We start from the raw sequence: 25834 nt of genomic DNA, 5'->3' as shown, positions 1-25834 counted from the left end.
CAAGATTACTATCCGAGTGCCGGCGGTGGGGTGGTTCAAATAGCCTCGGCTATCACCTCATTATGTCCGGTCGTGATGGTCAAGTGGATTAAGGCGTCTTGTACATACCAGTAGTGTTGCTCCTGGGAGTATGGGTTCGAGTCACTTCTGGGGTGTGAGTTTTCAGTTGCATATTGTCCTGGGGACCATTCAGGCTTGTTCGCATTTGTGTTCCTCACGTGTGCCCCAAAGAATGAGGTGATTTGGTAAAATGCTATGCCCAAGATTACTATCCGAGTGCCGGCGGTGGGGTGGTTCAAATAGCCTCGGCTATCACCTCATTATGTCCGGTCGTGATGGTCAAGTGGATTAAGGCGTCTTGTACATACCAGTAGTGTTGCTCCTGGGAGTATGGGTTCGAGTCACTTCTGGGGTGTGAGTTTTCAGTTGCATATTGTCCTGGGGACCATTCAGGCTTGTTCGCATTTGTGTTCCTCACGTGTGCCCCAAAGAATGAGGTGATTTGGTAAAATGCTATGCCCAAGATTACTATCCGAGTGCTGGCGGTGGGGTGGTTCAAATAGCCTCGGCTATCACCTCATTATGTCCGGTCGTGATGGTCAAGTGGATTAAGGCGTATTGTACATACCAGTAGTGTTGCTCCTGGGAGTATGGGTTCGAGTCACTTCTGGGGTGTGAGTTTTCAGTTGCATATTGTCCTGGGGACCATTCAGGCTTGTTCGCATTTGTGTTCCTCACGTGTGCCCCAAAGAATGAGGTGATTTGGTAAAATGCTATGCCCATGATTACTATCCGAGTGCCGGCGGTGGGGTGGTTCAAATAGCCTCGGCTATCACCTCATTATGTCCGGTCGTGATGGTCAAGTGGATTAAGGCGTCTTGTACATACCAGTAGTGTTGCTCCTGGGAGTATGGGTTCGAGTCACTTCTGGGGTGTGAGTTTTCAGTTGCATATTGTCCTGGGGACCATTCAGGCTTGTTCGCATTTGTGTTCCTCACGTGTGCCCCAAAGAATGAGGTGATTTGGTAAAATGCTATGCCCAAGATTACTATCCGAGTGCCGGCGGTGGGGTGGTTCAAATAGCCTCGGCTATCACCTCATTATGTCCGGTCGTGATGGTCAAGTGGATTAAGGCGTCTTGTACATACCAGTAGTGTTGCTCCTGGGAGTATGGGTTCGAGTCACTTCTGGGGTGTGAGTTTTCAGTTGCATATTGTCCTGGGGACCATTCAGGCTTGTTCGCATTTGTGTTCCTCACGTGTGCCCCAAAGAATGAGGTGATTTGGTAAAATGCTATGCCCAAGATTACTATCCGAGTGCCGGCGGTGGGGTGGTTCAAATAGCCTCGGCTATCACCTCATTATGTCCGGTCGTGATGGTCAAGTGGATTAAGGCGTCTTGTACATACCAGTAGTGTTGCTCCTTGGAGTATGGGTTCGAGTCACTTCTGGGGTGTGAGTTTTCAGTTGCATATTGTCCTGGGGACCATTCAGGCTTGTTCGCATTTGTGTTCCTCACGTGTGCCCCAAAGAATGAGGTGATTTGGTAAAATGCTATGCCCAAGATTACTATCCGAGTGCTGGCGGTGGGGTGGTTCAAATAGCCTCGGCTATCACCTCATTATGTCCGGTCGTGATGGTCAAGTGGATTAAGGCGTCTTGTACATACCAGTAGTGTTGCTCCTGGGAGTATGGGTTCGAGTCACTTCTGGGGTGTGAGTTTTCAGTTGCATATTGTCCTGGGGACCATTCAGGCTTGTTCGCATTTGTGTTCCTCACGTGTGCCCCAAAGAATGAGGTGATTTGGTAAAATGCTATGCCCAAGATTACTATCCGAGTGCCGGCGGTGGGGTGGTTCAAATAGCCTCGGCTATCACCTCATTATGTCCGGTCGTGATGGTCAAGTGGATTAAGGCGTCTTGTACATACCAGTAGTGTTGCTCCTGGGAGTATGGGTTCGAGTCACTTCTGGGGTGTGAGTTTTCAGATGTATATATATATATATATGTATATATATATATACATATGTTTATATGACAGTGTCAGACCACGAGGGAAGATTTGAAACAAATTTCCTTAAGTACTTTCGTATATAATAATACATCTTCAGAAGGGTGAGTTACATGTACATTGATTTGGACATATAGAGACAGGAGAGAGGTGAAGTGAAGTGAGGTACAATGATAAATGTATGACTGGGAATGGGTAGATATAAATAGGGGCTGCATCCTATGGTGCAATAGGCCCATATATTGATATTAATGAGATAGTGGATATTTACACGGTATTAGTGAAACCAAATGATCCTATTCAAATTGCCCTTTAACTGATCATTCAAAAATTGATTTAAATTTTACAAACTACTGCTAATGTCCAAATTACATAATTTTGTAATCTGTATTAGAGCAGATTCAATTATGATCGAATTGAAAGTACTTTTACAATTCGTTATTGAAGAAGCCATCTCCCAATCAATTTGGTGAGAGTTTTCTTGACAAATGAACAAACAAAGTATTAGACAATTGGCCATGTCTTACAGAGTATTTATATCACGATATTCTACATTTCAAATCTTTAGATGTTTGCTCAACATTGAACCTATTACAATCTTTACAAGGTATTTTATAAATGACACAATTATCACTACGAGGACTGTGTCTAACTAAAGGTTTTCTAACAGTATTTTCGTAATTAAACTATACATGTATATCAAAAAGTTTCAAGGCCTTGACAATATTTTCAAACCCAGAAAAATATGGTAAATATTACACATTCTCTGGGCGAATTTTCTCACTGCATATATTATTATAATATATACGACGTGCTTTGCTATGCAAATTTCCAAAAAACTTAATGGAAAACAAAGCTTGAGACCAATAGAATCAATATTCCTAAACTCTTCATCTACGAGTTCTGGACTAACAACCCGAAGAGCTCTTAGATACATAGAGGAAAAAATAGAATTGTTCACATTGTATCTATGCCCTGAGAAATAATGAACATAAGATGTTCGTAGGTCTTGGCCTTCATAAGATGTTCATTATTTCTCAGGGCATAGATACAATGGGGAAAATATTTTTTTTTCCCCTATGTATCTAAGAGCTCTTCAGGTTGTTAGTCCAGAACTCTTAGATGAAGATTTTACAATTACTATTAATACATGTACCAGAATTACATATAAATTTATTATTTAAACTTAAATAAAAATTTTATTATATTGTAAGGGAGCAATTTGTGTTACATATGCCAATATTAGCGAATTCACAGAACTAAATAATTTTCCTACAGGCTCGCCATAGCCCGTGCTACTTGGGAATATTTTGTTCCAGGTAACAAATCTTAAAAACAACAACAACTAAAATATAATTTGATCCTGGAGTAACACAATTTTAAACAAATGCTTCACCAGCAGATAAATTACATTAAGAATATACATAATGTATTTTAGAGAATAATAAATGAATTAAGTATTTAAATTTGAAATTATTATTTGTTGAATTTGTAAGGAGACAAATAATGTTATAAAAGTGAATCTTAGCAAATTAATAACAAAATATTTATCTGATCTTTGAATATCTAAACGTCTTAAGAATGTTTCAAACAACCATAAAATAACACATACAATTTATTAAAGAATTTCACTTTAAGCACATAAATTTATTAATTAAACATGTAAAAACTAATATTTATATATAGGGAAGAAAATAGTTTCAGAAAAAAAACATATATTATATAAATTATATATATAAATATTTTAACCACTTTTGATTAAACGTTGCTAAAAGTCCCTTTTTCCACACTTGACATGCCCACAACACTCTGGAAACGTTGATAATAGTTTCAACAATCTTTTGTGTATGATGGGCTGGTATCTTATTTACCGGATCTCCCAACACATTGATGGAAGAATAATATTAATTGATTAATATTTAGTTAATCCTTGCCACATTCTGGTCAGTCTCGCCTCATGTAACTGGATTAATGAGATTCCGGACTTTCTTAATGATGCTTCTCATAAGTTTCGAGTCTTTCCTGTTTTTAACTGGGAGTTTGTCTTAAGGGAGTGAATGGAGCCATCATAGAAATGGTTCCTTCACAGGTTGGTCAAACATGACTGTGTTACTGCTCATTTTAGGCAAGACTGGTCGCTTGGAACAGTCACGGTGCCAATCACTGACTCTTTCAACTAATCTGAAACACTCTGATAGAAGGAGCAGCTAACTATCCGTTCCCAAGGAATAGAAGAGTTCATGTGAGGGTATTGACTTGTGTCGCGGTGTCCAGCACAACACTCACACAGTCATGATGACAACAGTCTCCATAACAACAGTCACCATGGCAACAGTCACCATGACAACAGTCACCATGACAACAGTCACCAGGACAACAGTCACCATAACAACAGTCCCCATAACAACAGTCACCATGACAACAGTCACCATGACAACAGTCACCATAACAACAGTCACCATGACAACAGTCACCATGACAACAGTCACCATGACAACAGTCACTATAACAACAGTCACTATCACAACAGTCACCATCACAACAGTCACCATGACAACACTCAACATGACAACAGTCACCATGACAACAGTCACCATGACAACAGTCCCCATGACAACACTCAACATGACAACAGTCACCATGACAACAGTCACTATGACAGCAGTCACCATGACAACAGTCACTATGACAGCAGTTACAATGACAACAGTCATCATGACAACAGTCACCATGACAACAGTCACCATGACAACAGTCACCATGACAACACTCATCATGACAACACTCATCATGACAACAGTCACCATGTCAACAGTCACCAGGACAACAATTAAACACAATATTTCTCCCCTGACAATAACAGATAGCAGGAGAGGACTACAAGGGCCTAACAGAACCAGGTTGGATAAAACGTTAAATGAAATAATGTTGTTGAGGCGGAAGACCATTATTTTTCATGACAATAATGATCCCATTGAGAGGTTCACCTTCCTTGTATATCCTTCTTGTCCTGTAAACACATACAAGACTACACTTAGTCTTGTATGTGTTTACAGAACAAGAAGGATATACAAGGAAGGTGAACCTCTCAATGGGATCATTATTGTCATGAAAAATAATGGTCTTCCGCCTCAACAACATTATTTCATTTAACGTTTTATCCAACCTGGATCTGTTAGCAGAAGATTCCCTGAGAAGTCTGTCAGCAGAAGATTCCCTGAGAAAACTACAGTTCTACAGCTTAAGTTAGTGACTCAGTTGTTAAGGAAGCCCCATGTGAGTCCTAAGCAGCCTGTCTTAGGTTTTCCAGCTATCTCAGACAGAGTGTCAAGATAGCCAACAATATCGGGAGCTCCTTCGCCCATCTTGGGCTTTTCACAATCTCCACCGAAGTAGGCATTAACTTTGGCTGGCACGAGAGACTCGACACCAGTTGATGGATCAACCATCTCATGGCACATGTCTCTGAAGACAGACCTCACTATGGTCAATATATCTTTCTCCTGCCACTCCATTCCTGTCTCCCGCTTCCTATGCAGCAACCCCAGGAAGGAATTTTTGAGGCAGAATCCTGCAGGAGTCGGAACTTTCCAATAGCGAGAGTCCCACCAGGAAAACTGGTTCTTGACGTGTCTGGGCATCCAAGGCTCAGCCTTCATGCGGGAGAGAAGAGTCTTGCAGGTGAGAAACACCCGACGCTCCTGAGGCTCCAGCTGCTGCAGCACCTCCACCTCTGTCGCAGCCAGGCTACACCTCCACGACCCATCTTCTTTGTTGCTGAGCTGGATTATTTGTGAGGTTTCGGGTGTGAGGGGAGGTCTGCTGATCTCCTCAGGCCAAGGCGCCACCACCACTGGCACTAAGTCAACACTGACCAACAACAGCGGATACTCACTTCCCTGCCAGGCCAGTGACAGTGCCACACCCACCTGCGTCCTGGTCAGACCAGGTGGCACTAAACTAAGACGCTCATCACCAATGGTGTGGCTCTTCAGGCACTCTCTCACTCTATCATAAAACTTTATTACTAAGTTATTCCCATGGAGACTAGAATTTTTCGTCTTTATTTTGACTTTTAAGTTGTGACCGCTGGCTAAGACTTCTTTCTCTGTTTGTTGTATAATTTTAACTTTGACTCCAGGAAGCTCCTGGAGAACAAAATTAACGTCGAACTCATCCGGACAATAGAGCCTTGTACCATCTGCAGCGCTCCCAGACAGTCTCAGTTTCCCTCTGAAAGTTTCATCTGAAACATTTTCTGTAATTTGTTGAAGTTCTTTCATTACTTCATCCTTGACCTCTTGTGCTTCACACATGGTGAAGTCAACCGTTGTCTTCTCTAAGTCTCTCACCAAGCTCCCCAAGTCAATACGGCGGAGAAGGTTCATTGCAGCTTCTGTTGGGTCATTATTTATGTGTACAGTATTAGATGATGATTCAGATTCACGTATATTGTACTTCAGGAGATATTGAGAGAAATGTCTACGGACTTCTTGTGGGGTAGTTCCCGCCCTGCAGGTAGGTTCAGGCTCTATAATAAATTCTGCTAAAAGTTCATAAACGTCTTCATGACCGAACATTGCAGCGAGGTGGGAAGGCGTGTGGCCGTATCTGTCAGGCCGGAGCGGCTGGGCACCGAGGCTCAGAAGGAGGAGGACGCAGCCAGACTTGCCATGAGCGGCCGTCTGGTGGAGGGCAGTGGTGGCAGCGGTGGGATCCACTAGTGTGTCTACAGCCAGGCCTCCCACGTTCACCAGGAGGTATATCAGCTGCTGCAGCCCACTTCGTGAGGCCACCAGGAGGGCCTTGGGTCCTGTGGACCACACTCGGGATCCTCTAGCTCCTGCTGTCTTCTTGGCCCTAGCTCCTGCTGTCTCCTTGGCCAGAGTAGTCTTCTTCAAGTAGGTAGTGAACAAAATCTTCTGAACGTCCAGAATCTCCTGCACAAGATGCTTGTCAATGGGGTGTTTTATCTTCTCCCATAGGTCCTGCAGCTTGTTCCTTTCCTTGTTATAAATACTCTGTAAAATATGTTGGGTTATAATTACTCGTAATTATTATCACACGCTTTTAATACCAACGGGTTCTGATATATATATATATATATATATATATATATATATATATATATATATATATATATATATATATATATATATATATATATATATATATATATGTCGTACCTAGTAGCCAGAACGCACTTCTCAGCCTACAATTCAGGGCCCGATTTGCCTAATAAGCCAAGTTTTCCTGAATTAATATATTTTCTCAAATTTTTTTCTTATGAAATGATAAAGCTACCCATTTCATTATGTATGAGGTCAATTTTTTTTTATTGGAGTTAAAATTAACGTAGAAATATGACCGAACCTAACCAACCCTGCCTAACCTAACCTAACCTATCTTTATGGGTTAGGTTAGGTTAGGTAGCCGAAAAAGCTAGGTTAGGCTAGGTAGGTTAGGTAGTCGAAAAAACAATTAATTCATGAAAACTTGGCTTATTAGGCAAATCGGGCCTTGCATAGTAGGCTGAGAAGTGCGTTCTGGCTACTAGGTACGACATATATATATATATATATATATATATATATATATATATATATATATATATATATATATATATATATATATATATATATATGTCGTACCTAATAGCCAGAACGCACTTCTCAGCCTACTATTCAAGGCCCGATTTGCCTAATAAGCCAAGTTTTCATGAATTAATGTTTTTTCGTCTACCTAACCTACCTAACCTAATCTAACCTAGCTTTTTTTGGCTACCTAACCTAACCTAACCTATAAATATAGGTTAGGTTAGGTTAGGTAGGGTTGGTTAGGTTCGGTCATATATCTACGTTAATTTTAACTCCAATAAAAAAAAATTGACCTCATACATAGAGAAAAGGGTTGCTTTATCATTTCATAAGAAAAAAATTATAGTAAATATATTAATTCAGGAAAACTTGGCTTATTAGGCAAATCAGGCCTTGAATAGTAGGCTGAGAAGTGAGTTCTGGCAACTAGGTACGACATATATATATATATATATATATATATATATATATATATATATATATATATGTCGTACCTAGTAGCCAGAACTCACTTCTCAGCCTACTATTCAAGGCCCGATTTGCCTAATAAGCCAAGTTTTCCTGAATTAATATATTTACTATAATTTTTTTCTTATGAAATGATAAAGCAACCCTTTTCTCTATGTATGAGGTCAATTTTTTTTTATTGGAGTTAAAATTAACGTAGATATATGACCGAACCTAACCAACCCTACCTAACCTAACCTAACCTATATTTATAGGTAAGGTTAGGTTAGGTAGCCAAAAAAAGCTAGGTTAGGTTAGGTTAGGTAGACGAAAAAACATTAATTCATGAAAACTTGGCTTATTAGGCAAATCGGGCCTTGAATAGTAGGCTGAGAAGTGCGTTCTGGCTATTAGGTACGACATATATATATATATATATATATATATATATATATATATATATATATATATATATATATAAAACAACAGGTTTTGAAAGAAATATATGTAAAATTAAATGAAAAATATCATTATAATAATGGCTCTTGCACAGTTTTAAAAACTATTGCTGTAAGGAAGTTGTTGAAGAAGTCGAAATGCCTCACAAAGAATTGTTAATGTTATTTTTATCTTATACACTGATACATACATGAATTATAACATATATGATATGCAATTTGTATACTTTAGACCAAAATAATTTTGTAGTCTCATTTTACCAAAATATACCAATTATTTGTCAATACTGCCAAAATATATTATTTAAATAGATTACAAAATATTGTTGATGTTGTAACATAACGGAAAATGGAGAAAAATTAAAAGAAAAAACGCATAGAGTGAGGGCGAGTGAGGTGGAGGGGAGGAGTGGGGAAAGAGTGGTCAGGTGAAATTGAAAGTTTAGAATGAGGTAAAATGCGTTAGAATACTTTAATTAGATAAAAGGTAGATAGGAAGAGTAGAAAGTAGTAGAAGTGCTAGACAGAAGAGTGGAAAATGAAGGAAAGAGTAAGAAGAAAGGGAAGAAGAAATAAAAGTCAAGGAAGAAGAAAGAGGAAGGGCTGCCACTATCCATTCAAGAGTTATTTATAAGACAAAGAATGGAACTTGTCAGCCCTATAATATTAACTGACGTTATCACGTATCAACTGTAAGCATTTATATCATATCATCAAGAATTATTAGGACATAATCTTTAGCAAGTAAACTTCAGAATGCTCTCTACTCTAACTTTCACTCTATCATAGGCATAAATTCAAACTCTAGGAATCAGAATTAAAGACTATTTAAAAGTAAGTTAATCAATTAACTTAATCAATTAACTTTGTATGTATGTATTCAGGAAAGTTCACAATCATATGGATATCATAACTCAACCTTGATGCTGATTTGTCAACATTAATTCAGAATTTGAGCCACCACACAATAATTTGAGATCAACTACGGCTGACTGCCCCTGAAAATTCCACAACATATAAATTGGAAAGCACAAAATACGTCAACCTTAAAATTTCACTCACCAAAGTCCCTGAGTATAAGATGGTCAGTAAGGAGGGGGTGATACGGCTGACAGCTAGGGTTCCCACCGGCCTGGTACAGGTCGATGGGACAGGTAACATGAGAGACAGACCTAGTCAAGGCTACTGGAACGTCTCTCTCTGTATTTCTCAAATGTTCAATTTCTTGTGTATTTAAGGGGAAAACCAGGAGCTAAACTCCTCCTACCAGCAGATAGCCTCTGACTATCTTCCTACCACACCTACACAGCAGATTGTTTGATGGAAAGAAAACAGCCAACGTCTGCAGTTACCTGTTTAACTGAGAGCGAGGTCACCTGATACCTCCTGACCTCTATGTAACCTGTGACAATTAACACTCAAAAGGTGTGACTTTTGAAATACTGAGGGCCGACAGCCTGGCGCCGCCACTATCCTGTGTACTGGCTCTCGTTATCATGTGAACTCTCGTTACACGTGAAATATTAAATAAACCCATTTATGGTGTTCCATTATAATATTAACAAAATTTACTTTAAATGTAATCAAAAGAAGAAAAATGTATTTATTCTGCAGAACATGTTGAGCCTCGCTTACTAGACTAAGTGGAACAGTTCTATCTGTTAGGCACAATATGTGTGCTTGTGTAGGAGAGAGATCGTAGTAACATAGTGCACTAGTCAATATAATATCCCTGAATATATATAACTGCATAATGATAAATTTCCTTAACTAGATGTTAGTTTAGTCATGCCTAGGTAAGTATGAATGTAGTGAGTTGCACGACTGAATTGTGGAGGTGGAGCACCTCACCCACATACTGAGTGAGGTGTGGAGCATGTACACTTCCCATCTCCTGTGAGAGGATGAGGTGTGGAGCATGTACACTGACCTGCAGTAAGTGGGTGAGGTGTGGAGCCTGTACACTTACCTTCTCCAGAGAGAAGGGTGAGGTGTGGAGCCAGTACACTTACCTTCTCCAGAGAGAGAGTGTGAGGTGTGGAACCAGTACACTTACCTTTTCCAGAGAGGAAGGAGAGGTGTGGAGCATGTACACTGACCTGCTCCAGAGAGTGGGTGAGGTGTGGAGCATGTACACTGACCTGCTCCAGAGGGTAGGTGAGGTGTGGAGCATGTTCACTGACCTGCTCCAGAGAGTGGGTGAGGTGTGGAGCATGTACACTGACCTGCTCCAGAGAGTGGGTGAGGTGTGGAGCATGTACACTGACCTGCTCTAGAGAGTTGGTGGGGTGTGGAGCATGTACACTGACCTGCTCCAGAGAGTGGGTGAGGTGTTGAGCATTTACACTGAACTGCTCCAGAGAGTGAGTGAGGTGTGGAGCATGTACACTGACCTGCTCTAGAGAGTTGGTGGGGTGTGGAGCATGTACACTGACCTGCTCCAGAGAGTGGGTGAGGTGTGGAGGATGTACACTGACCTGTTCCAGAGAGTGGGTGAGGTGTGGAGCATGTACACTAACCTGCTCTAGAGTAGGTGAGGTGTGGAGCATGTACACTAACCTGCTCTAGAGTAGGTGAGGTGTGGAACATGTACACTGACCTGCTCCAGAGAGTGGGTGAGGTGTGGAGCATGTACATTGACCTGCTCCAGAGAGTGGGTGAGGTGTGGAGCAAGTACACTGACCTGCTCTAGAGTAGGTGAGGTGTGGAACATGTTCACTGACCTGCTCCAGAGAGTGGGTGAGGTGTGGAGCATGTACACTGACCTGCTCTAGAGTAGGTGAGGTGTGGAACATGTACACTGACCTGCTCCAGAGAGTGGGTGAGGTGTGGAGCATGTACACTGACCTGCTCCAGAGAGTGGGTGAGGTGTGGAGGATGTACACTGACCTGCTCCAGAGAGTGGGTGAGGTGTGGAGCATGTACATTGACCTGCTCCAGAGAGTGGGTGAGGTGTGGAGCAAGTACACTGACCTGCTCTAGAGTAGGTGAGGTGTGGAACATGTTCACTGACCTGCTCCAGAGAGTGGGTGAGGTGTGGAGCATGTACACTGACCTGCTCCAGAGAGTGGGTGAGGTGTGGAGGATGTACACTGACCTGCTCCAGAGAGTGGGTGAGGTGTGGAGCATTTACACTGACTTGCTCCAGAGAGTGAGTGAGGTGTGGAGCGTGTACACTGACCTGCTAAAGAGAGTAGGTGAGGTGTGGAGCATGTACACTGACCTGCTCTAGAGTAGGTGAGGTGTGGAGCATGTACACTACCCTGCTCCAGAGAGTGAGTGAGGTATGGAGCAAGTACACTGACCTGCTCCAGAGAGTGAGTGAGGTGTGGAGCATGTACACTGACCTGCTAAAGAGAGCGGGTGAGGTGTGGAGCATGTACACTGACCTGCTCCAGAGAGTGGGTGAGGTGTGGAGCATGTACATTGACCTGCTCCAGAGAGTGAGTGAGGTGTGGAGCATGTACACTGACCTGCTAAAGAGAGTGGGTGAGGTGTGGAGCATGTACACTGACCTGCTCCAGAGAGTGAGCGAGGTGTGGAACATGTACACTGACCTGCTCCAGAGAGTGGGTGAGGTGAGGAGCATGTACACTGACCTCATCCAGACAGCAAGTGAGGTGTGGAGTATGTACACTAACCTGCTCCAGAGAGCAAGTGAGGTGTGGAGCATGTACACTGACCTGCTCCAGAGAGTGAGTGAGGTGTGGAGCATGTACACTGACCTGCTCCAGACAGCAAGTGAGGTGTGGAGTATGTACACTAAAATGCTCCAGAGAGCAAGTGAGGTGTGGAGCATGTACACTGACCTGCTCCAGAGAGTGGGTGAGGTGTGTAGTATGTACACTGACCTGCTCCAGAGAGTGAGTGAGGTGTGGAGCATGTACACTAACCTGCTAAAGAGAGTGGGTGAGGTGTGAAGCATGTACACTGACCTGTTCCAGAGAGTTGGTGAGGTGTGGATCATGTACACTGACCTGCTCCAGAGAGTGAGTGAGGTATGGAGCATGTACACTGACCTGCTCCAGTGAGTGAGTGAGTTGTGGAGCGTGTACACTGACCTGCTAAAGAGAGTAAGTGAGGTGTGGAGCATGTACACTGACCTGCTCCAGAGAGTGAGTGAGGTGTGGAGCATGTACTCTAACCTGCTCCAGAGAGTGAGTGAGGTGTGGAGCATGTACACTGACCGGCTCCAGAGAATGAGTGAGGTGAGGAGCATGTACACTGACCTGCTCCAGAGAGTGGGTGAGGTGTGGAACATGTATATTGACCTGCTCCAGAGAGTGGGTGAGGTATGGAGCATGTACACTGACCTGCTCCAGAGAGTGGGCGAGGTGTGGACCATGTACACTGACCAGTTCCAGGAAGTGAGTAAGGTGTGGAGCATGTATACTGACCTGCTCCAGAGGGTAGGTGAGGTGTGGAGCATGTAAACTGACCTGTTCCAGAGAGTGAGTGAGGTGTGGAGCATGAACACTGACTTGCTCGAGAGAGTGAGTGAGGTGTGGAGCATGTACACTGACCTGCTCCAGAGAGTGAGTGAGGTGTGGAGCGTGTACACTGACCTGCTAAAGAGAGTGGGTGAGGTGTGGAGCATGTACACTGACCTGCTAAAGAAAGTGGGTTAGGTGAGGAGCATGTACACTAACCTGCTCGAGAGAGTGAGTGAGGTGTGGAGCATGTACACTAACCTGCTCGAGAGAGTGAGTGAGGTGTGGAGCATGTACACTGACCTGCTCGAGAGAGTGAGTGAGGTGTGGAGCATGTACACTGACCTGCTCCAGAGAGTGAGTGAGGTGTGGAGCATGTACACTGACCTGCTCCAGAGAGTGAGTGAGGTGTGGAGCATGTACACTGACCTGCTCCAGAGAGTGAGTGAGGTGTGGAGCATGTACACTGACCTGCTAAAGAGAGTGAGTGAGGTGTTGAGCTTGTACACTGACCTGTTCCAGAGAGTTGGTGAGGTGTGGACCATGTACACTGACCTGTTCCAAAGGGTAGGTGAGGTGTGGAGCATGTACACTGACCTGCTCCAGTAAGTGAGTGAGTTGTGGAGCGTGTACACTGACTTGCTACAGTGTGAGTGAGGTGTTGAGCGTGTACACTAACCTCCTCCAGTGAGTGAGTGAGGTGTGGAGCATGTACACTGACCTGCTCCAGAGAGTGGGTGAGGTGTGGAGCATGTACATTGACCTGCTCCAGAGAGTGAGTGAGGTGTGGAGCATGTACACTGACCTGCTAAAGAGAGTGGGTGAGGTGTGGAGCATGTACACTGACCTGCTCCAGAGAGTGAGTAAGTTGTGGAGCATGTACACTGACCTGCTCCAGAGTGGGTGAGGTGTGGAGCATTTACACTGACTTCCTCCAGAGAGTGAGTGAGGTGTGGAGCGTGTACACTGACCTGCTAAAGAGAGTGGGTGAGGTGTGGAGCATGTACACTGACCTGCTAAAGAAAGTGGGTGAGGTGAGGAGCATGTACACTGACCTGCTCCAGAGAGTGAGTCAGGTGTGGAGCATGTACACTGACCTGCTCCAGACAGCAAGTGAGGTGTGGAGTATGTACACTAACCTGCTCCAGAGAGCAAGTGAGGTGTGGAGCATGTACACTAACCTGCTAAAGAGAGTGGGTGAGGTGTGGAGCATGTACACTAACCTGCTAAAGAGAGTGGGTGAGGTGTGGAGCATGTACACTGACCTGTTCCAGAGAGTTGGTGAGGTGTGGAGCATGTACACTAACCTGCTCCAGAGAGTGAGCGAGGTATGGAGCATGTACACTGACCTGCTCCAGTGAGTGAGTGAGTTGTGGAGCGTGTACACTGACCTGCTAAAGAGAGTAAGTGAGGTGTGGAGCATGTACACTGACCTGCTCCAGAGAGTGAGTGAGGTGTGGAGCATGTACTCTAACCTGCTCCAGAGAGTGAGTGAGGTGTGGAGCATGTACACTGACCGGCTCCAGAGAGTGAGTGAGGTGAGGAGCATGTACACTGACCTGCTCCAGAGAGTGGGTGAGGTGTGGACCATGTACACTGACCAGTTCCAGGAAGTGAATAAGGTGTGGAGCATGTACACTGACCTGCTCCAGAGGGTAGGTGAGGTGTGGAGCATGTAAACTGACCTGTTCCAGAGAGTGAGTGAGGTGTGGAGCATGTACACTGACTTGCTCGAGAGAGTGAGTGAGGTGTGGAGCATGTACACTGACCTGCTCCAGAGAGTGAGTGAGGTGTGGAGCGTGTACACTGACCTGCTAAAGAGAGTGGGTGAGGTGTGGAGCATGTACACTGACCTGCTAAAGAAAGTGGGTTAGGTGAGGAGCATGTACACTAACCTGCTCGAGAGAGTGAGTGAGGTGTGGAGCATGTACACTAACCTGCTCGAGAGAGTGAGTGAGGTGTGGAGCATGTACACTGACCTGCTCGAGAGAGTGAGTGAGGTGTGGAGCATGTACACTGACCTGCTCCAGAGAGTGAGTGAGGTGTGGAGCATGTACACTGACCTGCTCCAGAGAGTGAGTGAGGTGTGGATCATGTACACTGACCTGCTCCAGAGAGTGAGTGAGGTGTGGAGCATGTACACTGACCTGCTAAAGAGAGTGAGTGAGGTGTTGGGCTTGTACACTGACCTGTTCCAGAGAGTTGGTGAGGTGTGGACCATGTACACTGACCTGTTCCAAAGGGTAGGTGAGGTGTGGAGCATGTACACTGACCTGCTCCAGTAAGTGAGTGAGTTGTGGAGCGTGTACACTGACTTGCTACAGTGTGAGTGAGGTGTTGAGCGTGTACACTAACCTCCTCCAGTGAGTGAGTGAGGTGTGGAGCATGTACACTGACCTGCTCCAGAGAGTGGGTGAGGTGTGGAGCATGTACATTGACCTGCTCCAGAGAGTGAGTGAGGTGTGGAGCATGTACACTGACCTGCTAAAGAGAGTGTGTGAGGTGTGGAGCATGTACACTGACCTGCTCCAGAGAGTGAGTAAGTTGTGGAGCATGTACACTGACCTGCTCCAGAGTGGGTGAGGTGAGGAGCATGTACACTGACCTCATCCAGACAGCAAGTGAGGTGTGGAGTATGTACACTAACCTGCTCCAGAGAGCAAGTGAGGTGTGGAGCATGTACACTGACCTGCTCCAGAGAGTGAGTGAGGTGTGGAGCATGTACACTGACCTGCTCCAGACAGCAAGTGAGGTGTGGAGTATGTACACTAAAATGCTCCAGAGAGCAAGTGAGGTGTGGAGCATGTACACTGACCTGCTCCAGAGAGTGGGTGAGGTGTGTAGTATGTACACTGACCTGCTCCAGAGAGTGAGTGAGGTGTGGAGCATGTACACTAACCTGCTAAAGAGAGTGGGTGAGGTGTGGAGCATGTACACTGACCTGTTCCAGAGAGTTGGTGAGGTGTGGAGCATGTACACTGACCTGCTCCAGAGAGTGAGTGAGGTATGGAGCATGTACACTGACCTGCTCCAGTGAGTGAGTGAGTTGTGGAGCGTGTACACTGACCTGCTAAAGAGAGTAAGTGAGGTGTGGAGCATGTACACTGACCTGCTCCAGAGAGTGAGTGAGGTGTGGAGCATGTACTCTAACCTGCTCCAGAGAGTGAGTGAGGTGTGGAGCATGTACACTGACCGGCTCCAGAGAGTGAGTGAGGTGAGGAGCATGTACACTGACCTGCTCCAGAGAGTGGGTGAGGTGTGGAACATGTATATTGACCTGCTCCAGAGAGTGGGTGAGGTATGGAGCATGTACACTGACCTGCTCCAGAGAGTGGGCGAGGTGTGGACCATGTACACTGACCAGTTCCAGGAAGTGAGTAAGGTGTGGAGCATGTACACTGACCTGCTCCAGAGGGTAGGTGAGGTGTGGAGCATGTAAACTGACCTGTTCCAGAGAGTGAGTGAGGTGTGGAGCATGTACACTGACTTGCTCGAGAGAGTGAGTGAGGTGTAGAGCATGTACACTGACCTGCTCCAGAGAGTGAGTGAGGTGTGGAGCGTGTACACTGACCTGCTAAAGAGAGTGGGTGAGGTGTGGAGCATGTACACTGACCTGCTATTGAAAGTGGGTTAGGTGAGGAGCATGTACACTAACCTGCTCGAGAGAGTGAGTGAGGTGTGGAGCATGTACACTAACCTGCTCGAGAGAGTGAGTGAGGTGTGGAGCATGTACACTGACCTGCTCGAGAGAGTGAGTGAGGTGTGGAGCATGTACACTGACCTGCTCCAGAGAGTGAGTGAGGTGTGGAGCATGTACACTGACCTGCTCCAGAGAGTGAGTGAGGTGTGGAGCATGCACACTGACCTGCTCCAGAGAGTGAGTGAGGTGTGGAGCATGTACACTGACCTGCTAAAGAGAGTGAGTGAGGTGTTGAGCTTGTACACTGACCTGTTCCAGAGAGTTGGTGAGGTGTGGACCATGTACACTGACCTGTTCCAAAGGGTAGGTGAGGTGTGGAGCATGTACACTGACCTGCTCCAGTAAGTGAGTGAGTTGTGGAGCGTGTACACTGACTTGCTACAGTGTGAGTGAGGTGTTGAGCGTGTACACTAACCTCCTCCAGTGAGTGAGTGAGGTGTGGAGCATGTACACTGACCTGCTCCAGAGAGTGGGTGAGGTGTGGAGCATGTACATTGACCTGCTCCAGAGAGTGAGTGAGGTGTGGAGCATGTACACTGACCTGCTAAAGAGAGTGGGTGAGGTGTGGAGCATGTACACTGACCTGCTCCAGAGAGTGAGTAAGTTGTGGAGCATGTACACTGACCTGCTCCAGAGTGGGTGAGGTGTGGAGCATTTACACTGACTTGCTCCAGAGAGTGAGTGAGGTGTGGAGCGTGTACACTGACCTGCTAAAGAAAGTGGGTGAGGTGAGGAGCATGTACACTGACCTGCTCCAGAGAGTGAGTGAGGTGTGGAGCATGTACACTGACCTGCTCCAGACAGCAAGTGAGGTGTGGAGTATGTACACTAACCTGCTCCAGAGAGCAAGTGAGGTGTGGAGCATGTACACTGACCTGCTCCAGAGAGTGAGTGAGGTGTGGAGCATGTACACTAACCTGCTAAAGAGAGTGGGTGAGGTGTGGAGCATGTACACTGACCTGTTCCAGAGAGTTGGTGAGGTGTGGAGCATGTACACTAACCTGCTCCAGAGAGTGAGTGAGGTATGGAGCATGTACACTGACCTGCTCCAGTGAGTGAGTGAGTTGTGGAGCGTGTACACTGACCTGCTAAAGAGAGTAAGTGAGGTGTGGAGCATGTACACTGACCTGCTCCAGAGAGTGAGTGAGGTGTGGAGCATGTACTCTAACCTGCTCCAGAGAGTGAGTGAGGTGTGGAGCATGTACACTGACCGGCTCCAGAGAGTGAGTGAGGTGAGGAGCATGTACACTGACCTGCTCCAGAGAGTGGGTGAGGTGTGGAACATGTATATTGACCTGCTCCAGAGAGTGGGTGAGGTATGGAGCATGTACACTGACCTGCTCCAGAGAGTGGGCGAGGTGTGGACCATGTACACTGACCAGTTCCAGGAAGTGAGTAAGGTGTGGAGCATGTACACTGACCTGCTCCAGAGGCTAGGTGAGGTGTGGAGCATGTAAACTGACCTGTTCCAGAGAGTGAGTGAGGTGTGGAACATGTACACTGACTTGCTCGAGAGAGTGAGTGAGGTGTGGAGCATGTACACTGACCTGCTCCAGAGAGTGAGTGAGGTGTGGAGCGTGTACACTGACCTGCTAAAGAAAGTGGGTGAGTTGTGGAGCGTGTACACTGACTTGCTACAGTGTGAGTGAGGTGTTGAGCGTGTACACTAACCTCCTCCAGTGAGTGAGTGAGGTGTGGAGCATGTACACTGACCTGCTCCAGAGAGTGGGTGAGGTGTGGAGTATGTACACTAACCTGCTCCAGAGAGCAAGTGAGGTGTGGAGCATGTACACTGACCGGCTCCAGAGAGTGAGTGAGGTGAGGAGCATGTACACTGACCTGCTCCAGAGAGTGGGTGAGGTGTGGAACATGTATATTGACCTGCTCCAGAGAGTGGGTAAGGTATGGAGCATGTACACTGACCTGCTCCAGAGAGTGGGCGAGGTGTGGACCATGTACACTGACCAGTTCCAGGAAGTGAGTAAGGTGTGGAGCATGTACACTGACCTGCTCCAGAGGGTAGGTGAGGTGTGGAGCATGTAAACTGACCTGTTCCAGAGAGTGAGTGAGGTGTGGAACATGTACACTGACTTGCTCGAGAGAGTGAGTGAGGTGTGGAGCATGTACACTGACCTGCTCCAGAGAGTGAGTGAGGTGTGGAGCGTGTACACTGACCTGCTAAAAAAAGTGGGTGAGTTGTGGAGCGTGTACACTGACTTGCTACAGTGTGAGTGAGGTGTTGAGCGTGTACACTAACCTCCTCCAGTGAGTGAGTGAGGTGTGGAGCATGTACACTGACCTGCTCCAGACAGCAAGTGAGGTGTGGAGTATGTACACTAACCTGCTCCAGAGAGCAAGTGAGGTGTGGAGCATGTACACTGACCTGCTCCAGAGAGTGAGTGAGGTGTGGAGCATGTACACTAACCTGCTAAAGAGAGTGGGTGAGGTGTGGAGCATGTACACTGACCTGTTCCAGAGAGTTGGTGAGGTGTGGAGCATGTACACTAACCTGCTCCAGAGAGTGAGTGAGGTATGGAGCATGTACACTGACCTGCTCCAGTGAGTGAGTGAGTTGTGGAGCGTGTACACTGACCTGCTAAAGAGAGTAAGTGAGGTGTGGAGCATGTACACTGACCTGCTCCAGAGAGTGAGTGAGGTGTGGAGCATGTACACTGACCTGCTAAAGAGAGTGAGTGAGGTGTTGAGCTTGTACACTGACCTGTTCCAGAGAGTTGGTGAGGTGTGGACCATGTACACTGACCTGTTCCAAAGGGTAGGTGAGGTGTGGAGCATGTACACTGACCTGCTCCAGTAAGTGAGTGAGTTGTGGAGCGTGTACACTGACTTGCTACAGTGTGAGTGAGGTGTTGAGCGTGTACACTAACCTCCTCCAGTGAGTGAGTGAGGTGTGGAGCATGTACACTGACCTGCTCCAGAGAGTGGGTGAGGTGTGGAGCATGTACATTGACCTGCTCCAGAGAGTGAGTGAGGTGTGGAGCATGTACACTGACCTGCTAAAGAGAGTGGGTGAGGTGTGGAGCATGTACACTGACCTGCTCCAGAGTGGGTGAGGTGTGGAGCATTTACACTGACTTGCTCCAGAGAGTGAGTGAGGTGTGGAGCGTGTACACTGACCTGCTAAAGAAAGTGGGTGAGGTGAGGAGCATGTACACTGACCTGCTCCAGAGAGTGAGTGAGGTGTGGAGCATGTACACTGACCTGCTCCAGACAGCAAGTGAGGTGTGGAGTATGTACACTAACCTGCTCCAGAGAGCAAGTGAGGTGTGGAGCATGTACACTGACCTGCTCCAGAGAGTGAGTGAGGTATGGAGCATGTACACTGACCTGCTCCAGTGAGTGAGTGAGTTGTGGAGCGTGTACACTGACCTGCTAAAGAGAGTAAGTGAGGTGTGGAGCATGTACACTGACCTGCTCCAGAGAGTGAGTGAGGTGTGGAGCATGTACTCTAACCTGCTCCAGAGAGTGAGTGAGGTGTGGAGCATGTACACTGACCGGCTCCAGAGAGTGAGTGAGGTGAGGAGCATGTACACTGACCTGCTCCAGAGAGTGGGTGAGGTGTGGAACATGTATATTGACCTGCTCCAGAGAGTGGGTGAGGTATGGAGCATGTACACTGACCTGCTCCAGAGAGTGGGCGAGGTGTGGACCATGTACACTGACCAGTTCCAGGAAGTGAGTAAGGTGTGGAGCATGTACACTGACCTGCTCCAGAGGGTAGGTGAGGTGTGGAGCATGTAAACTGACCTGTTCCAGAGAGTGAGTGAGGTGTGGAACATGTACACTGACTTGCTCGAGAGAGTGAGTGAGGTGTGGAGCATGTACACTGACCTGCTCCAGAGAGTGAGTGAGGTGTGGAGCGTGTACACTGACCTGCTAAAGAAAGTGGGTGAGTTGTGGAGCGTGTACACTGACTTGCTACAGTGTGAGTGAGGTGTTGAGCGTGTACACTAACCTCCTCCAGTGAGTGAGTGAGGTGTGGAGCATGTACACTGACCTGCTCCAGAGAGTGGGTGAGGTGTGGAGTATGTACACTAACCTGCTCCAGAGAGCAAGTGAGGTGTGGAGCATGTACACTGACCGGCTCCAGAGAGTGAGTGAGGTGAGGAGCATGTACACTGACCTGCTCCAGAGAGTGGGTGAGGTGTGGAACATGTATATTGACCTGCTCCAGAGAGTGGGTGAGGTATGGAGCATGTACACTGACCTGCTCCAGAGAGTGGGCGAGGTGTGGACCATGTACACTGACCAGTTCCAGGAAGTGAGTAAGGTGTGGAGCATGTACACTGACCTGCTCCAGAGGGTAGGTGAGGTGTGGAGCATGTAAACTGACCTGTTCCAGAGAGTGAGTGAGGTGTGGAACATGTACACTGACTTGCTCGAGAGAGTGAGTGAGGTGTGGAGCATGTACACTGACCTGCTCCAGAGAGTGAGTGAGGTGTGGAGCGTGTACACTGACCTGCTAAAGAAAGTGGGTGAGTTGTGGAGCGTGTACACTGACTTGCTACAGTGTGAGTGAGGTGTTGAGCGTGTACACTAACCTCCTCCAGTGAGTGAGTGAGGTGTGGAGCATGTACACTGACCTGCTCCAGACAGCAAGTGAGGTGTGGAGTATGTACACTAACCTGCTCCAGAGAGCAAGTGAGGTGTGGAGCATGTACACTGACCTGCTCCAGAGAGTGAGTGAGGTGTGGAGCATGTACACTAACCTGCTAAAGAGAGTGGGTGAGGTGTGGAGCATGTACACTGACCTGTTCCAGAGAGTTGGTGAGGTGTGGAGCATGTACACTAACCTGCTCCAGAGAGTGAGTGAGGTATGGAGCATGTACACTGACCTGCTCCAGTGAGTGAGTGAGTTGTGGAGCGTGTACACTGACCTGCTAAAGAGAGTAAGTGAGGTGTGGAGCATGTACACTGACCTGCTCCAGAGAGTGAGTGAGGTGTGGAGCATGTACTCTAACCTGCTCCAGAGAGTGAGTGAGGTGTGGAGCATGTACACTGACCGGCTCCAGAGAGTGAGTGAGGTGAGGAGCATGTACACTGACCTGCTCCAGAGAGTGGGTGAGGTGTGGAACATGTATATTGACCTGCTCCAGAGAGTGGGTGAGGTATGGAGCATGTACACTGACCTGCTCCAGAGAGTGGGCGAGGTGTGGACCATGTACACTGACCAGTTCCAGGAAGTGAGTAAGGTGTGGAGCATGTACACTGACCTGCTCCAGAGGGTAGGTGAGGTGTGGAGCATGTAAACTGACCTGTTCCAGAGAGTGAGTGAGGTGTGGAACATGTACACTGACTTGCTCGAGAGAGTGAGTGAGGTGTGGAGCATGTACACTGACCTGCTCCAGAGAGTGAGTGAGGTGTGGAGCGTGTACACTGACCTGCTAAAGAGAGTGGGTGAGGTGTGGAGCATGTACACTGACCTGCTAAAGAAAGTGGGTTAGGTGAGGAGCATGTACACTAACCTGCTCGAGAGAGTGAGTGAGGTGTGGAGCATGTACACTAACCTGCTCGAGAGAGTGAGTGAGGTGTGGAGCATGTACACTGACCTGCTCGAGAGAGTGAGTGAGGTGTGGAGCATGTACACTGACCTGCTCGAGAGAGTGAGTGAGGTGTGGAGCATGTACACTGACCTGCTCCAGAGAGTGAGTGAGGTGTGGAGCATGTACACTGACCTGCTCCAGAGAGTGAGTGAGGTGTGGAGCATGTACACTGACCTGCTAAAGAGAGTGAGTGAGGTGTTGAGCTTGTACACTGACCTGTTCCAGAGAGTTGGTGAGGTGTGGACCATGTACACTGACCTGTTCCAAAGGGTAGGTGAGGTGTGGAGCATGTACACTGACCTGCTCCAGTAAGTGAGTGAGTTGTGGAGCGTGTACACTGACTTGCTACAGTGTGAGTGAGGTGTTGAGCGTGTACACTAACCTCCTCCAGTGAGTGAGTGAGGTGTGGAGCATGTACACTGACCTGCTCTAGAGAGTGGGTGAGGTGTGGAGCATGTACATTGACCTGCTCCAGAGAGTGAGTGAGGTGTGGAGCATGTACACTGACCTGCTAAAGAGAGTGGGTGAGGTGTGGAGCATGTACACTGACCTGCTCCAGAGAGTGAGTAAGTTGTGGAGCATGTACACTGACCTGCTCCAGAGGGGGTGAGGTGTGGAGCATTTACACTGACTTGCTCCAGAGAGTGAGTGAGGTGTGGAGCATGTACACTGACCTGCTAAAGAGAGTGGGTGAGGTGTGGAGCATGTACACTGACCTGCTAAAGAAAGTGGGTGAGGTGAGGAGCATGTACACTGACCTGCTCCAGAGAGTGAGTAAGTTGTGGAGCATGTACACTGACCTGCTCCAGAGTGGGTGAGGTGAGGAGCATGTACACTGACCTCATCCAGACAGCAAGTAAGGTGTGGAGTATGTACACTAACCTGCTCCAGAGAGCAAGTGAGGTGTGGAGCATGTACACTGACCTGCTCCAGAGAGTGAGTGAGGTGTGGAGCATGTACACTGACCTGCTCCAGACAGCAAGTGTGGTGTGGAGTATGTACACTAAAATGCTCCAGAGAGCAAGTGAGGTGTGGAGCATGTACACTGACCTGCTCCAGAGAGTGGGTGAGGTGTGTAGAAATGTACACTGACCTGCTCCAGAGAGTGAGTGAGGTGTGGAGCATGTACACTAACCTGCTAAAGAGAGTGGGTGAGGTGTGGAGCATGTACACTGACCTGTTCCAGAGAGTTGGTGAGGTGTGGAGCATGTACACTGACATGCTCCAGAGAGTGAGTGAGGTATGGAGCATGTACACTGACCTGCTCCAGTGAGTGAGTGAGTTGTGGAGCGTGTACACTGACCTGCTAAAGAGAGTAAGTGAGGTGTGGAGCATGTACACTGACCTGCTCCAGAGAGTGAGTGAGGTGTGGAGCATGTACTCTAACCTGCTCCAGAGAGTGAGTGAGGTGTGGAGCATGTACACTGACCGGCTCCAGAGAGTGAGTGAGGTGAGGAGCATGTATACTGACCGGCTCCAGAGAGTGGGTGAGGTGTGGAACATGTATATTGACCTGCTCCAGAGAGTGGGTGAGGTATGGAGCATGTACACTGACCTGCTCCAGAGAGTGGGCGAGGTGTGGACCATGTACACTGACCAGTTCCAGGAAGTGAGTAAGGTGTGGAGCATGTACACTGACCTGCTCCAGAGGGTAGGTGAGGTGTGGAGCATGTAAACTGACCTGTTCCAGAGAGTGAGTGAGGTGTGGAGCATGTACACTGACTTGCTCGAGAGAGTGAGTGAGGTGTAGAGCATGTACACTGACCTGCTCCAGAGAGTGAGTGAGGTGTGGAGCGTGTACACTGACCTGCTAAAGAGAGTGGGTGAGGTGTGGAGCATGTACACTGACCTGCTAAAGAAAGTGGGTTAAGTGAGGAGCATGTACACTAACCTGCTCGAGAGAGTGAGTGAGGTGTGGAGCATGTACACTAACCTGCTCGAGAGAGTGAGTGAGGTGTGGAGCATGTACACTGACCTGCTCGAGAGAGTGAGTGAGGTGTGGAGCATGTACACTGACCTGCTCCAGAGAGTGAGTGAGGTGTGGAGCATGTACACTGACCTGCTCCAGAGAGTGAGTGAGGTGTGGAGCATGTACACTGACCTGCTCCAGAGAGTGAGTGAGGTGTGGAGCATGTACACTGACCTGCTAAAGAGAGTGAGTGAGGTGTTGAGCTTGTACACTGACCTGTTCCAGAGAGTTGGTGAGGTGTGGACCATGTACACTGACCTGTTCCAAAGGGTAGGTGAGGTGTGGAGCATGTACACTGACCTGCTCCAGTAAGTGAGTGAGTTGTGGAGCGTGTACACTGACTTGCTACAGTGTGAGTGAGGTGTTGAGCGTGTACACTAACCTCCTCCAGTGAGTGAGTGAGGTGTGGAGCATGTACACTGACCTGCTCCAGAGAGTGGGTGAGGTGTGGAGCATGTACATTGACCTGCTCCAGAGAGTGAGTGAGGTGTGGAGCATGTACACTGACCTGCTAAAGAGAGTGGGTGAGGTGTGGAGCATGTACACTGACCTGCTCCAGAGAGTGAGTAAGTTGTGGAGCATGTACACTGACCTGCTCCAGAGTGGGTGAGGTGTGGAGCATTTACACTGACTTGCTCCAGAGAGTGAGTGAGGTGTGGAGCGTGTACACTGACCTGCTAAAGAGAGTGGGTGAGGTGTGGAGCATGTACACTGACCTGCTAAAGAAAGTGGGTTAGGTGAGGAGCATGTACACTAACCTGCTCGAGAGAGTGAGTGAGGTGTGGAGCATGTACACTAACCTGCTCGAGAGAGTGAGTGAGGTGTGGAGCATGTACACTGACCTGCTCGAGAGAGTGAGTGAGGTGTGGAGCATGTACACTGACCTGCTCCAGAGAGTGAGTGAGGTGTGGAGCATGTACACTGACCTGCTCCAGAGAGTGAGTGAGGTGTGGATCATGTACACTGACCTGCTCCAGAGAGTGAGTGAGGTGTGGAGCATGTACACTGACCTGCTAAAGAGAGTGAGTGAGGTGTTGGGCTTGTACACTGACCTGTTCCAGAGAGTTGGTGAGGTGTGGACCATGTACACTGACCTGTTCCAAAGGGTAGGTGAGGTGTGGAGCATGTACACTGACCTGCTCCAGTAAGTGAGTGAGTTGTGGAGCGTGTACACTGACTTGCTACAGTGTGAGTGAGGTGTTGAGCGTGTACACTAACCTCCTCCAGTGAGTGAGTGAGGTGTGGAGCATGTACACTGACCTGCTCCAGAGAGTGGGTGAGGTGTGGAGCATGTACATTGACCTGCTCCAGAGAGTGAGTGAGGTGTGGAGCATGTACACTGACCTGCTAAAGAGAGTGTGTGAGGTGTGGAGCATGTACACTGACCTGCTCCAGAGAGTGAGTAAGTTGTGGAGCATGTACACTGACCTTATCCAGAGTGGGTGAGGTGTGGAGCATTTACACTGACTTGCTCCAGAGAGTGAGTGAGGTGTGGAGCGTGTACACTGACCTGCTAAAGAAAGTGGGTGAGGTGAGGAGCATGTACACTGACCTGCTCCAGAGAGTGAGTGAGGTGTGGAGCATGTACACTGACCTGCTCCAGACAGCAAGTGAGGTGTGGAGTATGTACACTAACCTGCTCCAGAGAGCAAGTGAGGTGTGG

The 25834-nt window shown here is 47.4% G+C and overlaps 1 protein-coding gene across 5 annotated transcripts in view; it reads right to left on the bottom strand.

Annotated features, from left to right (window-relative positions):
• Positions 1-5140: 5140 nt before the first annotated feature.
• Positions 5141-25834, bottom strand: part of LOC123749951 (serine/threonine-protein phosphatase 6 regulatory ankyrin repeat subunit C-like) — a 253678-nt gene continuing 232984 nt past the window's right edge. For all 5 annotated transcript variants that reach the window (XM_069329043.1, XM_069329055.1, XM_069329036.1 and 2 more), the window contains one exon: positions 5141-7030. In XM_069329043.1, coding sequence (XP_069185144.1) covers positions 5264-7030 — 1767 coding nt within the window. In that variant the 3' untranslated portion in view covers positions 5141-5263. The remainder of the gene's footprint in view (positions 7031-25834) is intronic.

This window comes from Procambarus clarkii, chromosome 3, assembly GCF_040958095.1.
Source record: "Procambarus clarkii isolate CNS0578487 chromosome 3, FALCON_Pclarkii_2.0, whole genome shotgun sequence".
In the NCBI taxonomy this organism is placed as follows: Eukaryota; Metazoa; Arthropoda; class Malacostraca; order Decapoda; family Cambaridae; genus Procambarus; species Procambarus clarkii.
This window is presented reverse-complemented; position numbering and strand designations above follow the sequence as displayed.